At 42.4% G+C, this 14,358-nt stretch overlaps 1 protein-coding gene across 1 annotated transcript; it reads left to right on the top strand.

Annotated features, from left to right (window-relative positions):
- Positions 1–6: 6 nt before the first annotated feature.
- On the top strand, positions 7–12,114 carry FAM8A1 (family with sequence similarity 8 member A1). Its single transcript, XM_025195785.1, has 6 exons — positions 7–52; positions 4,620–4,740; positions 7,656–7,772; positions 9,517–9,640; positions 9,968–10,107; positions 10,391–12,114. The coding sequence occupies exons 2-6, from the start codon at positions 4,667–4,669 to the stop codon at positions 10,533–10,535; spliced, it is 600 nt and encodes a 199-aa protein (XP_025051570.1). The 5' UTR covers positions 7–52; positions 4,620–4,666; the 3' UTR covers positions 10,536–12,114.
- The last annotated feature ends 2,244 nt before the right edge of the window (positions 12,115–14,358 follow it).

Below are 14,358 nucleotides of genomic sequence, written 5' to 3'. Positions count from 1 at the left end.
GCCGCCCCGCCCCGCGCCAGCAGCGCCCCGCGCGACAGCGCCCGCCCGGCAGGTGAGCCGCGCCTCGGGGGGACGGGACCGCCCCTGCGCACTTCTTTTGTCAGCCCCCAGCCTGGTAGATCACAATGAGGGGGCCCTTGGAGCAGGCCCCATGGGGCAGAGCGCACCCCAGGAAGCTGAGCGGCCCAGAGCAGGGATTGTCTGCTCTGCCCCACGCTGCCCTGAGGTCCTTGCGGGGGTGCCGTGCGCTGTTAGCACCACGCACATGTGAGTCACAAGACAGACCTGGAGATTTCTGCCAGGCGTCCCTGGTGTCAGCACCGTTCTGCCGCGCAGCACCGGAATGGCTCTAGTGCTTTTCTGTATTTAAAAAATGGTGAGTTGGCATTTTCTGAGGGGGCCCTGAATCTTTGCAGGGCTCCTTTGGGTCTTGAACAGGCAACAGCCGCCGTTCTAGAGTGACCCCCATGCTGCAGATCAGTAACTTCTCTTTGGACCTGCATGGCAGGTCAAGGGGACAAGACCAGTAAAAATGAGTGAAATCTAATTGCTTCCAGATTTTACTTTTTCCCCCCAGTTGTGAGCTCTGAACAGATATGCGCTTGGTTTAAAAGGAATAAGGGAAGTCGTACTCTGAAGTTTAGATCACTTAAGAACAGATGCTGTTAATTTTCCCAGAATGTGGTATGAACAAGGTCTAGTAAAATCACTCTTGGACAGTCATCCACATCTTCAGATAATAGTAGATCAAGCCACTATGCCAAGGACACTAGGGAATTGACTGCCTGCTAATACGTTTCAGTGGAATGGGAATGTTTCATTGCTCACCAAGGATAGCGATGGAAAACGGCTTCCCTGATGAGAGAAGAGCATTTCCACTGCAGTGTAGGCAGCTCTCCTCAAAGGAGAGTGTGTAGCACAATTAATTGTACAGTCCGGATGGATGAATGTAGGAAATCAATAGCTTTGTGCAGTAGCTGTTTGGCATGGGATACAAGAAGATTGCACCCTGTAGTCAACATACTTTGGCTATCCAGCACGGACTCAGTTTTGCCAGCAAAGTGTTATCAGAACCCTTGGGTGTCAAATACACAGCCTGTAGGCTGGATCTGCCTGTGGAGCTATCATCTGACCCCTGGTGCTGCCTGTGGGGCGTGGAGTGACCAACAGGCAACGTGCAGAGCACACTGGGTGGCCTGTTCCAGCTCATATCCTGGAGTGGGTGCTGCGGGCAGCACTGCACTGTGGGGTTCTAGGGCCACGCTGCATGCAGTCCCGCACCTGCTCAGCTCCAGGGCCATGCTGCACAGCTCCGGAGTTGCTGGAGCAGAGCCATGCCACACACAGCACCCACTCCAGATCCAGAATGCGGGGCTGGTCTGTGGGTTCTGCCTGGCCTGTGGACTGGCCCCATGGGGCCAGATGAGTTTTACACACCTGGTGTAGACACTAGAGTTAAGGCAGTAGCAGTCCCATGATAGAGTCTGCGCCATAGATGAATGAATCTTAGTGGTTTTAGAATTGGGCACAAGTTCTTTGGAGGCACTTGTCCACAACTTTTTTGAATGTGGAGGCATCCCCAGTTGAGAACCACTGAACTATTGCAATCTGTTTTGTATGGACAGTGCTTAGAAGAGGCATAGAGGGACCATGAAAAAACCTTCCTGCTTTGAAAGGGGGAGGTAGACATTGAAGAGTTAAAAGACACGCTGTGCAGTCTTTTATTTTTCTGAAAGCCACTATAGTGATCTTTGACCAATTAAAAAAAATCCTTATTAAATCTGAATTAATGTGTCTCTAGCAATGCCTGTTTAGACGGTGAGCTAATTGTATCTGTTTAGCATTTATGCAGTTATTTTAATGTTTCAGTGACAGAAGGAGATTCATACAGAAGTCGGTTATGCTGCATGGCTCCTCCAGACTGAAAGCTGCTACCTCAGCAGTAAGAATGCTCTGTGTACAGGCAGTCAGGGAAAGCTGCAGCACCTGCATTAGGGCTCTCTGATCAGCCTGAAGCATACAGGATAGCTGGCTTGTGCTACAGCGTGTCCTGGTGCAACTCTGCATGGCATCTCCTGGAAACAGAGGCATTTTGGGCAAGTGGAAGTGTCCTGCCTGTCTTTGTTTCTGGGGGGAGCATGCAGGGGGTAGACTGGGAAGGGCTGTAGCACAAACCAGCTCTCCTTCCCACTTTAGGCTGATCAGAGAGCCCCCCAATGCAGGCAGGATTGCTTGCAGGTGCTGCAGGTGCTTGGAACACTGTCATGGCACCCCTTAGGGGGCCTTGGGCCACCTGAGTTGAGAACTACTGCCATAGACTAAGTTGAGACACTGATAAGTCTCAGGTGAATTCTCCCTGTCTCTTTGGGATGCATATCTTCCTCCTTATTTAGTTGTAAGTCTCTGTAGCATCGAATTTGAGTGTAATTTTATTGTGACTGTAGTCACAATAATACTTTAGTTTGTTTCGTACTGAATAAATAGCCTCACTTTGGAACTTTATGATTTGTAACTAGTGGCTATGCACAGCCAAGCTGGGATCAGAATACTTAGCTGGGTTGTTCCGGTTCTCTTCACCATTAGATAAACTATCTGTGATGGGAATTTTATTGACAGCTTTCCCATAAATGGGAATTGAATCCATTTTGATATTCTGCATTGCTATTGAAAATTTTAAGTGAGCTAGGAGAAAGATGCAAAGAAGGGGATATGTTAATAAGAAGGTGCCCTTATCCATTCACTCTCCTGTCACAAACTAGCCTTTTTAAAAGAAAGAGCAGACAAAAAAAGACTGAGCACCTTAGGCTTCAAGGAACTCCTTCAGCGTAGCACATATTTACAGCAGCATTTGTGCAGCTTCAGTAGAAGCCTTGTGCAGCTTTCTTTCTGTAAATGAGGTTACCATGGTGAAATGTTTTTGGGGGGTGGGGTGGTAGGTAGAGGATAGTAAATGCCATCCTTGGCTCCTTCAGAACAGATGGACACTCATGCATAAAACCATTGCAAGCACTGGATTGATAAAATATCTTAAGTCAGGTGTGTGTGTCCTTAAATAGAATTCAATTAGGAGGATGCTCATTAGTTTCAGGCAAGTTATTCTGTATATGCTACTGGCAAAATGCATACCTTCTAGGATTTTTCTAAGGGTGCACCAACAGAGATTTTTTGGGCTGATACCAATGACTGATTTTTAAGGAGCTGTATCAGCTGATACGATCCAATTGCTAATATGCAGCCTGGCAGCTTGGAGAGAAGCATCCAGCTGGTAAGTCCGTTGTGGGGGAAGGCGGGTGGGGGGGCAGATCGAGGCCCCCATGGTGAGGGAAGGAGTGGGGCTGGGGCTGTCCAGCTGGGGAGGGGGACATGATGAAGCCACAAGCAGCTCGTCTAGGGGGTGTGGAGAAGGGGGATGGCTCCCGCCACTGTGTGCACCCCAGGAGGGCATGGGGGGGCGTCCCCGGATCTATGCAGGGGGCAAGGGCAGGCTGCCGCTGTGGGCTGGGGCCAGGGTGGCACCAGGCTTTTCCCAGCAGGGGGTTGGGGTGGGCTGTGCTTTGGGGTAGGCAGTGGCAGTGCTGAGCAGGGCTATGGGGTGAGGGCTGCAGCCACCCCAGAATTTGCCGTAGTCCCTCTCTGTGCTGCCACCCACCCCAAGAACAGCCTGGCCCAGGCCCCTCACTGGGAAGAGCCCAACCCCAGCCCGTTTGCCTCCACACACAGAGCCAGCGGAACACACCCCCATGCACCCCTTCCCCACAACAGACTTACCAGCTGGATGCTGCCAGGCTGTGCTCCTTGCTGGCTGCATGCTGCTGCGGCTGTGTGTATGCACAGGAGCATTATTGGTGGCATTGGCCACATTGGCCAAAAAAAGCCAATTGCTGATACTGTCAATTTTCCTTATATTGGTGCTGATCCAATATGGGACCGCTGTATTGGTGCACCTCTAGATTGTTCTCTCTAGCATTTTTTTTTTGGGGGGGGGAACTGTTCAAAATAATTTTTTTAAAATCCTTATGTTTGTTAGTAACACTATCAAAATTTATTTAAAAGCAGTTTCACAGTTATTTTATCTTTCTTTACTGAATTCCCACCATTCTAAACTGAAGGGGTAACGAGCTTTACCTCTAATCAAAGTATCCAGATTAAAAAAAAAAAAAAAAGCTGAAGGAAATCATTCTGTACCAAAATAACTGTAAACTATAGAATAAAAAAATTGATAGGCATAGATGTGTCCTAGGCATGTTACAAAGAAGTGACCTTTTAACAGATGGAAAACTGAAATATGATAAGACTTAAAACAATAAAGAATGAGCATCAGCAAAGACCTGTAACTCAGTTAAAACATGGTTTTGTAGTTGGTTTAACTAACTTTTCTAATTTTAATGTAATTCTTATCAGAATTGTGAAGAGTATTTTAAGTTAAGGAGGTGCTTGAATGAAAGAGATGGGTTTGGTAGATCAGAACAAGGATTTTAAAATGTTTCTTAAATATTGAATACCCTTTTAATGTGTTTCTTGTAAATTGGCTTGCAGTATACAGAATGTTTAGTTTTAAATTGTAAACTTTGCTTTGTTGCAGTAAAAGTTTGCATAATCTCAGTTTATTTTTATTACAGGTCAGGAGTTCATTATTCCATCCTTGGCGCACAGGTTTATAGCAGAGATGGTGGATTTCTTTATTCTGTTCTTTATAAAGGCAACCATTGTCTTAAGTATTATGCACCTCAGTGGAATAAAGTAAGTTATCAATTTAAGGCATTTATTATATAAAGCCTTGTTACTCTTCTGACATTTGGAAGCATATTTTACATTTTAGAGCAGCTAATGATTGACCTTTATACTGGTTCTTGCTTTCTAAATGTTAGGATGACTCATGGAACATGGTTAAGAATTGCTATGTAGCTCCTTTCATGGGTTAACATGCTTTTTCTTTTCAAAACATAGCTACATACTGTAGGTGTTCCAAACATTATTTTGTCTGCCTCAAAATAATTTTGTATGATCAAACAAGTTTGATCATGGCAAGGACAACTTATTTTGGAAAGTTAATTTGAATAGGAGAGCATGAGTAGTGGGAAGAGAGCATTTGAAACTAGTTTTATGGCTCCTCTTTAAAAATATATTGCCAAGGCTTTCCAGAAATCCTGAGTCCAGTTTTCAAGGGGGGCAGGGGGAGAGAATAGAAACCTTTAAAACTTGAACTAGGATATCTTTATCTCTGTCAGTTGTTCTCTACAAATACCAGAACTTTTAGGGGTTGCATGCATTGCATATGCTTCAACAAAAAGATCAAGCAATATTTATTTAAAATAAGTCTGAGGGACTGTGACTAGGTGTGGTAATGCAGGACGAATACGGAACCTACCAAACTTGACTGGTTCCCTATTGGTTAGTACAACTTGAACTTAAATGTTATATGCAATTATATGCTGTCTGTATAAATGCTTGACTTGTTGACTAGTAGTCTTATGCTTCTATCTTCACTGATCATGAGATGAGTTTATATGAGATTTGATTAGAAAATACCAACAAAATATAGTATGCATAAGCTGTACTCCACTCAGAGATCTTTCATTTTAAATGTTTATTCCCATACACTGTTTAAGCCAGAGGCTTTGTTCTCTTTTCTTCAGAACCTCTTGGTTCTGTGATTGAAGATGTCTGCGAACCTTTCAATTAATGGAGGCATAAATCTTTGAAATCTTTAAATTTTGAAGCTATGTAACCCTACCTTATTCTACTTCTGTCTGTAACTTGAGGAAGTCTACATTGTCCTGGCATAGCACTATGGAACACCAGGCTAAGCTTCTGTATGCATGATAGTAAGCACCACCTCGGCTTATTAGCGTGTTACCGCATGCATGCCAAGGCAGCTATGCTGTTGTAGCCCCGGGGTAGGAGATAGCAGGACAAACTAAGGCCTGTCTCAGTTCTCTGCCACCATGGTGTCATACTGAAGCAGTATGATATTTTTTCAGCAGAGGCCAATGCACTAGCTACAGAATTGTGCTTTAGAGCCTGTCTCGAGTTCATATTTTTGCCAAAACAGCCTAAGAAAAGATGTGTTGGTAGTTCTCATATTGGAATAGTCCAAAATCTGTGGTGAATGTTGATGTTTCCATTGACATTTTATTACTGAGCACTTCAGCAGAAATATCCAACTAAAGTTCCTAGTCCAGAGTTCTGTCATCTATTTACCAGCTGCCAAAACTTCCAGCCATACTCATGAAAATGTGTATCAGTTATTTAGCATGTAAAGCAATAGATTGGCCTGTGGTATTCTTTTCCTCATTCATCCCTGTAGAGTTGGCCTCTTGAGGGAGAGGGGGAAAGAGAGTATGTGTTATGGATAATCTAAGGGAATCATTTTTTAATGATTTTTGAATGATCATGCCTTTTTTGAGGGGAGGGAAGTTGCTTACCATGTATAAGAATCTTCAAAAAGAGTCACCTGTTTTCAAATCAAATGCTAAGTTGACAAGGTTCCTTGGGTGAATTTGATATCTTTTATTAGACCAACCCAAATGGTTGGAGAATGGTTATTAAGCAATCTTTCGGGTTCAAAAACCCTTCGTCAGGCTAAGGAAGCTTCAGCAGTTGGTGTGTGCTCTTCCTGGATGGAATGAAAAGTAAACAAGCCAGGGGCTAGGCTGGGCTGGGGAGTCAGTTGCCAGGCAGATTATATGAAGAGCACACACCAACTGCTGAAGCTTCCTTAGCCTAACGAAGGGTTTTTGAACCTGAAAGCTTGCTTAATAACCATCCTCCAACCATTTGAGTTGGTCTAATAAAAGATATCAAATTCACCCAAGGAACCTTGTCTGCCTGTGTCCTTAGACCAACACGGCTACAACCTAAACCCCTGCAACATGCTAAGTTGAGGAACTTTCCTGAAAATTCATGTCCTAGGTGTTTTGTGCTTTCTAAGGTAGCACGTTATGCCCCATCTGCCACTACCACTGGTAGTGCCTCGGCTCTAATTGCAGAGCCGTGATGTTAAATACAGGGGTATGTGGGCAAGTCATGGTGAATGCCCAAAGGCAGCCTTTGAAAAACAAGTAAATGTTATGCAACTTCTCTCTGGAAGGTCTCTGTGTAATCCTGTGTGGGGTGGATTAGTAAACCAGTACTACCTCAGGATGAGGGTGTGTAAAAGATGGTTAGGTAAATATGGATTGCTACGTTGCTTCTGTGCTTGGGCATTGGTCCATATGTTGTATCCCAGCACAGGTGCCTAGTGAAAGCAGGCTCTAAACTCCAAAGTTGTGCTTCATAGCCTGGGGAGCCAGTTTAAGGAATGTTACTGATGCTGTAATGGCTCTTGGGGAATGGATATTTGAATCAAGAAGAGCTGGTTTCCTACAATGTATGAAATACTGCTACACCTTATTCACCAAGAGAAATGGTTAATGATGCGTTGTCCCTAGCCTCTCTTCATGTGTGTTTCAGTTGACCTACTGGATTTTCAAAAAGGTTTAGTTTTCCTATGTAAAAGTCTTTCTTATGTGTAGGTTATGGAGATGAGTTTGCTTTGGGTGGGCATGGGGAAGGAAATATTCCACAGGTAGAAATCTGAGAGCAAGATCATAGCCACACAGCCAGGAGCCTAGGGCACAGGGGCAGTGGTAGTTACCCTTGTTGCCCTGCTATAGGTACACTGCTGTCCGAGAGCACCTCACATTTGCCAAGATGGGGCATTATGATGACTTTGTCTTTGCAGACTATGGTATTGGCAGCTCGAGAGCAACACTTGTTCATTCTCCTAACAGGTATAATTGCCATGTAGAAAAAGCTGTTTTTGTTAACAAATTTTAAGGCTTGCACCAGAAGCTTGTAAGTAGGGATTTGCAAGTTGTTTTGGGGGTGCTGTATTTACCATGGTATATTTAACATGTCTTGCTGTAGGATTAGAGAGGATGAGCTGGTCCTTGATCTAATTGAGCAAATACTGGTGAACATGGACTCTGAAGGAAGCTTAAGCTAAGCCCTGCAATTTAAGATGCAGAACTGCAGGGACTCCACCTTCCTGTACAGGGTGCTGGGAAATGACAGTTCCTTTTTCAATAACATTTTAGATGGACCTTTTCTTTTTTTGGACTGTCAGAAGATGTCTCAACTCCTTGTGACAGAAATAGTCCAAGGTTGCCCTTTATACAGAAAAGTAGTGTCTCTGCTTGGGAGGCTGAATCCTTACTTACTGACAAAAAAGACATTAGCTAAAATGGCTTCCTGGGTAAATTGTGGGAGATAAAGATACTAGGAGCAGTTAGGCTCTTATTGCTGCTCACAGTTCTGCTCTGAATGCCCAGAAATGGGAGGCTGGGTGTGCAGAAAATTTTGGTTCTAATAAATCTGAAGTTTTGTGCAGTATGCTTAATGTTTGCTATTTGGATGCAGAGAGGTTTAAAAACCTCCCTTTTGAGTATAAAGGTACTGGGCTCCAGAGGAGCATGGCAGTTAAGTGCCAAGCAGTCTGAAGTCCAGGTGGGGCAGAATGTAAAGGAAAAGGATAGTCTTTCTTCTGCTTGTGCTTCTCTTGTAGGAAGGTGCACTTGTTTTTGTATCCTGATGAGCATCTGCTAAGACTCGCAGCCACTGCAGAGGTGTTGGCACCAGAGGTTAGTGCCAAATGACTAGATGCCAACCAGAGTTGTTTTTGCATTGTTGCCAAAGCTACTGAGGTCTTAATAGGCAGGACTAGCTTGGTCTTCCAAGCTGCTTTTGATTTAGGTGCCACTGGTGTTACTGGGTAAGGGATTTGCTCCCAGTTTAATGCTAATGAAATTGCAGTCTTGGATAAATAATACTGAGCCTGGAATGGTAATACATGTTTTGGATTTTGTCTCAGAGGACCTTAGACCTGAGACTAGTCTCTGTGCTGTTTGAGAATAAAGTTTTAGGCACCACGAAACAGATGAGCCTGGAACATTCAAGCATCCCTTTTAGCGGAAAGACAGATGTGCTTGCCTGACCTGTGTAGTGCCTCCAGTTTGACTGGTCAGGAGTTCCACATGGTCCTAGCAAAGGGTCAGTGGTTCCTGGGACAAAGTTAAGTTACATATGTTAAACCAGCTGTGCTGCTTGAGAGCACCTAGTTCCAAGGAAAGCTAGAGCACAGGAAGAATCCAGCCTGAAGTATGTGCTCTTTCTGATACCAGAAAAGGTGAGGTGGGGGGCGGGGGGGGGCTCCTATCAAGTTATGCAGGGATGTTTCCTCTTGCACAAATCCCATGTGTATCTCCCACCAGAGATGTCTTTTTAAGGCAGTTTTGCAGAAGGTCTCAAATAGAGGAGATGAGCTAGGGAGGATATAATATTACACGGTGTAGCAATTCTGCTTAATAATGGTCGATTGACTCTGTTCTTTAGTTGAGGATCCAGAAAATGAAGCCCTTAAAGGACCAAGGATGAGAGAGCATTCCAGTTATGCATACTGAATTCACTGTTATCATGTTATTGCTGTAAGTTTGTGGAGTAGCTTTTCTTATTAAAGGACAGTCTTGTTTTATACAGGGACATCTCCAAGTTTGCTATGCATTATATAATAGAAGAAATAGATGAAGACACATCCATGGAAGACTTGCAAAAAATGATGATAGTGGCTCTTATCTACAGGATGTTAGTCTGCTTCTATGAGGTAAGTGGTATTAGCATTAACTCTTAAGATTGTCAACTCGATGTTTGTCAGAAATGTGTAACTACCAGATGCATCAAATTGTTGAGTTTACCTGATCTTATTAAGTACATGCTCTAATGCTACCAGCAGTTGGGGGCTTTGACTGATAAAGTAAAATTACTGCATAAATTACTACAGGTAAAGCAAAGTCCTTTTTTCTGTATTAAGATTGCTTAAAACATAGTGTTTCTGTGCCATTCTGATTGTTTTTCTTTGTGAAGACCATATGCTTGCTGGAGAACCAACAGTATTTGACTGCGGAATTAAAATAAGTGACTTCTCTTGTAGATTATCTGTATTTGGGGAGCAGGTGGGGCAACCCCAGGCAAATTTCTGCTTGGACTGAGAGTTGTGACATGTGATACATCTGTACTTATTGCACCAAGTCGCGTGTTAGTGATTCCATCCTCTAATGTCAGCATAACAACGTAAGTAGTCTTAAATTTTGTCACTAGCAAATTATTGCTGAAATCTTGTAATTTGAATGAAAGTCTTATCATCTTTCCAAATGACCTAGTATTGGTTCTATTGGGCAAAATCCTATTGTCCACTGTAATTGTGATCCAGGAATCAGTTAAAGGGTTTGCTCCAGCTTTAAATGATACAGTACTTGATTTCCAAATCCTGTTGAATTTAGTTTGTGCCTGGCAAAACTACTTTTCTGTCTAGACTAGTAAACTTAAAATAAGCTTTTTTTTCTTATCATTCCAGGTCTACAATAAGAGCATTGATCAAGAACTTTTCTATTGCTTCATTTTTTCCAGCTTTTATTACTCTACTATTTTTTCAGCATAACAGAACAGCCTATGATATTGTGGCAGGAACTATTGTGGTAAAAAGGAATGGAGTCAGATGATACCAAGAAAAAAACAGATTTCCACACACTTTAAACTCCTTTAAAAATACCCCTAACATAAATGACATTGCCCAAGTAGCTGGGGACAGAGAGTTAAACAGAATGCATCACTTCAATGTGGTGCCAGCAACTACTTTGAGAGTGTTTTTTCTTTTCCTTGAATGCCAAAGAAGTTAAAATCTGGAAGTATTGTTTTAAATGTGGAAGTATTAACATTAGTTTGGCAGGAAAGACGAAGACAGTGTTTCTGCCAGAACATAAAGTGGTTGCCTAGAATTTTGCCATTTCAAAAGAAATGCTAGTTCTTCTGCCATAAAAAGTTAAAGAACTAAGTTGAAGAATGCACCTGTTTGCTGGTAACACCTGCATAAGCCATGTAGCAGAAAATATCCCCTTGAGGGGATGGCAGTATTTCTGTGCAAGGAGGCGGCAGAAGTACAGCAAATCAGGTTCCATTGAATTTCTGAAGTGTGTGTGGGGGAGCTAGGTATTAGTTATTTCCCTGAAAGTGTTGCAATAAATTACTTTACTCCAGGACCTGTATTCTGTTACCACTTTTAAAATGTTTTACCTAAACATGTATTGTGGCAAGGTTTTGCATGATTAAGTCTTAAGCATTAAGTCATTTACTTCGTGTCAGACCTAATGAAGGGGTGAATTGCTAACTGCTTTTTCTGTGGGAAGGGCAAGTTACACTGGTATTTAGTGAATTAGATTTATGTAAATAACTTCAGAGTTGTAACAGGAACAGTACAGATCATGGTACCAAGCTGACTTGCTTCTTCCTTTTGATGGGGGAAGTCTCTGTCAAGTTCTTGCATAAGACCATATAAAGTAATTGAAGGAGTTTGTATTCAGCATGCAGAAAATATTAACCAGATTGTGTTATGGTTTTAACTTCACAGAAGTTAAACAATTGAGTATTTACTTTTATATTCTAAAATTCTACCTAACTATTCAGTGCTATATTCAAAATAACTTCTAGACAACCTCTGAATAAAGAAAGCTAATATTTTGCATTAGACTGCTACACAGATTTGATAATGGTCTGTTTATTCTTCCAGTGTGTAACAGTGGCTGGGAAACAGCTTACAAACACAATGTCAGTATTCTCTAGGTTAACATGTCTGATTAGGAGCCAATACTGTTCTGAGGTTATAGCAGTTACTCTTGCTGTCTGCTATTATGTTAGAAAGTATGAGGATTAAGATATTTCTTTTAAAACAGAGAAGCTAAATTAATCTTTTTAGCTTTTGCTTAATTCACTGTCTCACTTTCTTGCATAACAGCACAGTATTTTATTTGAAATTACCTTCATTAGGGTAAGTACCAACATGCTCCTTGGAACTGATATACTTTGACATTCTACTTACAGTGGTATCTAATCTTTTTGGTTACCAGTTGCAAACAAATCTTTCTCTGAAGCAGAAGTGGAAGTTTATTTATTTGCCTGAGTGGGTTTTTAAAGTGTAAAATTGTTGCTGCTTGTCAACTTTTGTCTATATAAATAATTGTAAAGTACTGCCTAGTCTTCATAGACAGATAAATAAAAGCTACCCTTTTTGCTAGTCACTATTCAAGTATGAGCTTCCAGGAAGTGGTTGTTTTTTATAAATGCTAATGGAATTCCATCAAATGTATTCTCTGTTCCTTCGTTTTTGTCTTGTCACAGCTTCTTCCAGTTGTACTAAGGCACCACTATCTGTTAGAAGATTTAGAGATTGTTGTTTTCCTCCAGTTAAGAGGGTATCTACCACCCTTTATTGACACAGGTTGTGTTGTGCATCTAGTTGCCTGTGTTATCTTAATCTGCTGTTCAGTTCTAATAAGCATAACTTAACTAGAACCATCACAGTGGCACCTGCAAGGGCTTTGTCACAGTAAAGTGAACCTCTCCCAAAAAAGTTACAGTTGAAGTAAAATAATTGGGTAATAATAAATAAAAGCAGTGGGTCTTAATTTTTCGATTGCCTAGAGTTGAGTCAGTGGTGATGAGGAGGTTTTTCTAGGTGGCTTAAAAAAAAAGAATACTAAAGCAAACTGCAGGGCTAAATATTCCATAAACTCTAGAGAATAGCGTTTTTTCTTTTAATCTTTATTCATCAGACCACGTTATATTACTTACCATGTTCAAAGAACCACCCACATCAACCACTTATTCTAAAGATTGTCTGTATGAAACTTTTCCCCCAAAGATGATTTGAGTGGTCCAGTTTCTTCTGCATGAAAAGAAATGTCACTTACTTTAATGCACAGCATTAATTCATGCAGATGCAAAAGTCAAGAATAAAGAAAAACATGTCAGTCTAGTACTCAAGCTCTGAATGTGTTACATATTTGACAGGCACTGTCAATTGCTTTAGAGTTTAGTGCACTTTTTCTGCTGCTTCTTGGTCATGTATTTAAATATACTTCCATTAAGGAATTAAAAACCAAATTTCAAATGTTGTAATGCAACCTCTTCCAAAGTGGGTTCATCTGATAATCCATTTCCCCTGCCTTTTTCATGCTACACTTCCTGTGTTTATACCTCACAAGACTTTTTCCAGCCTATCAACAGATTTGGTAGTACAGATGGTACTATTATGGAAGGAAACAAAGTGAAGTATCTGTTGCTGCCAGAGGATTCTAATACTGAATGTTAATTTCTCATGCATGGTCAGTTAGTAGGAAGTACTAGCCCCTCAGGGAGGGCATGGGCCTGTGAAAAAAAGTCAGAGATTAGCAATTCTCTTAAAAACCTGATTTGTTGCCATATAGAAGCTCACTTGCAAATACAAGTAGAAGAACATGTGTACTGTTTTCTGTCTTAAATCACTTAAGAGCAAGAATCAGGATGAACTGGTATGCTGGTGATCATAGTTTCTAGGGTTGGAAGGGACCTGAACAGCTCATCAAGTCCAATCCCCTGCCCTGGGCAGGAATGAGTGCTGGGATCATAATACCTCAGCCAGATATCTATCCAACCTCCTCTTGAAGACCCCCAAGGTAGGGGAGAGCACCACCTCCCTTGGGAGCCCATTCCAGAGCCTGGCAGCCTTAACTGTAAAGTAATGCCTCCTGATACCAAGCCTGAACCTGCTCTCAATCAATTTGTGGCTGTTATTCCTTGTTATCCCAGGTGCTGCTTATGGGGAACAGAGCCTCACACATTTTCCACTGGTCACCCCTGCTGCGTTTATAGACAGCCACCAGATCCCCTCAGTCTTCTCTTGTGGAGGCTGAATAGATTCAAGCCCTTTAGTCGATCCTTGTAGGACCTGGCCTGCTGCCTGCCCTCTGGACCCTCTCAAGGTTAGCCACAACCATCTTGAAGTGCGGTGCCCAGAACTGGATGTAGTACTCTATGCGGCACTGGTCAAGCCGCAGTTGGAGGGGAAGGATCACCTCCCTGGACCTGCTTGTGATGCATCTGTAGATGCGCAACAAGGTGCAGTTAGCCTTACTGACGGCTTCCTCACATCAGCAGCTCATGTCCATCTTGCAGTCAGCAATGACTCCAAGATCCCTTTCAACCATTGTGTTGTTGAGAAGGGTCTTCCCCAGCCTGTAGGTATGTTGCTGGTTCCTTCTCCCTATATGCAGCACCTTGCACTTGTCTGCATGACAAGGGCCAGATCTTTAGTTAAGTAGTGCTCCATGTTTTCAAGCAAAATTTGTCCCCAGACTTATTTTTGTCTGCAGTTCTGTTGAACTTGCTGTCTTCGTGCCTGATTTGTGGGTGACAGAAATGCAAACTGAGTAAAGCATGGCTGAAAAGAGGGTCTTAAATCTTGCAGATACGTGTATGCGATACTTGATACATCTGTTTCAGCATTCATCA

The sequence above is a fragment of the Alligator sinensis genome, unplaced genomic scaffold (assembly GCF_000455745.1).
Source record: "Alligator sinensis unplaced genomic scaffold, ASM45574v1 scaffold2013_1, whole genome shotgun sequence".
In the NCBI taxonomy this organism is placed as follows: domain Eukaryota; kingdom Metazoa; phylum Chordata; order Crocodylia; family Alligatoridae; genus Alligator; species Alligator sinensis.
This window is presented reverse-complemented; position numbering and strand designations above follow the sequence as displayed.

Coding starts and splice junctions, on each gene's coding strand:
- FAM8A1 (XM_025195785.1), top strand. CDS start 4,667: ATGGTGGATTTCTTTATTCTGTTCTTTATAAAGGCAACCATTGTCTTA. Junction 4,741..7,655: donor ATGCACCTCAGTGGAATAAA/GTAAGTTATCAA, acceptor GCCCTGCTATAG/GTACACTGCTGTCCGAGAGC. Junction 9,641..9,967: donor TGTTAGTCTGCTTCTATGAG/GTAAGTGGTATT, acceptor CTTCTCTTGTAG/ATTATCTGTATTTGGGGAGC.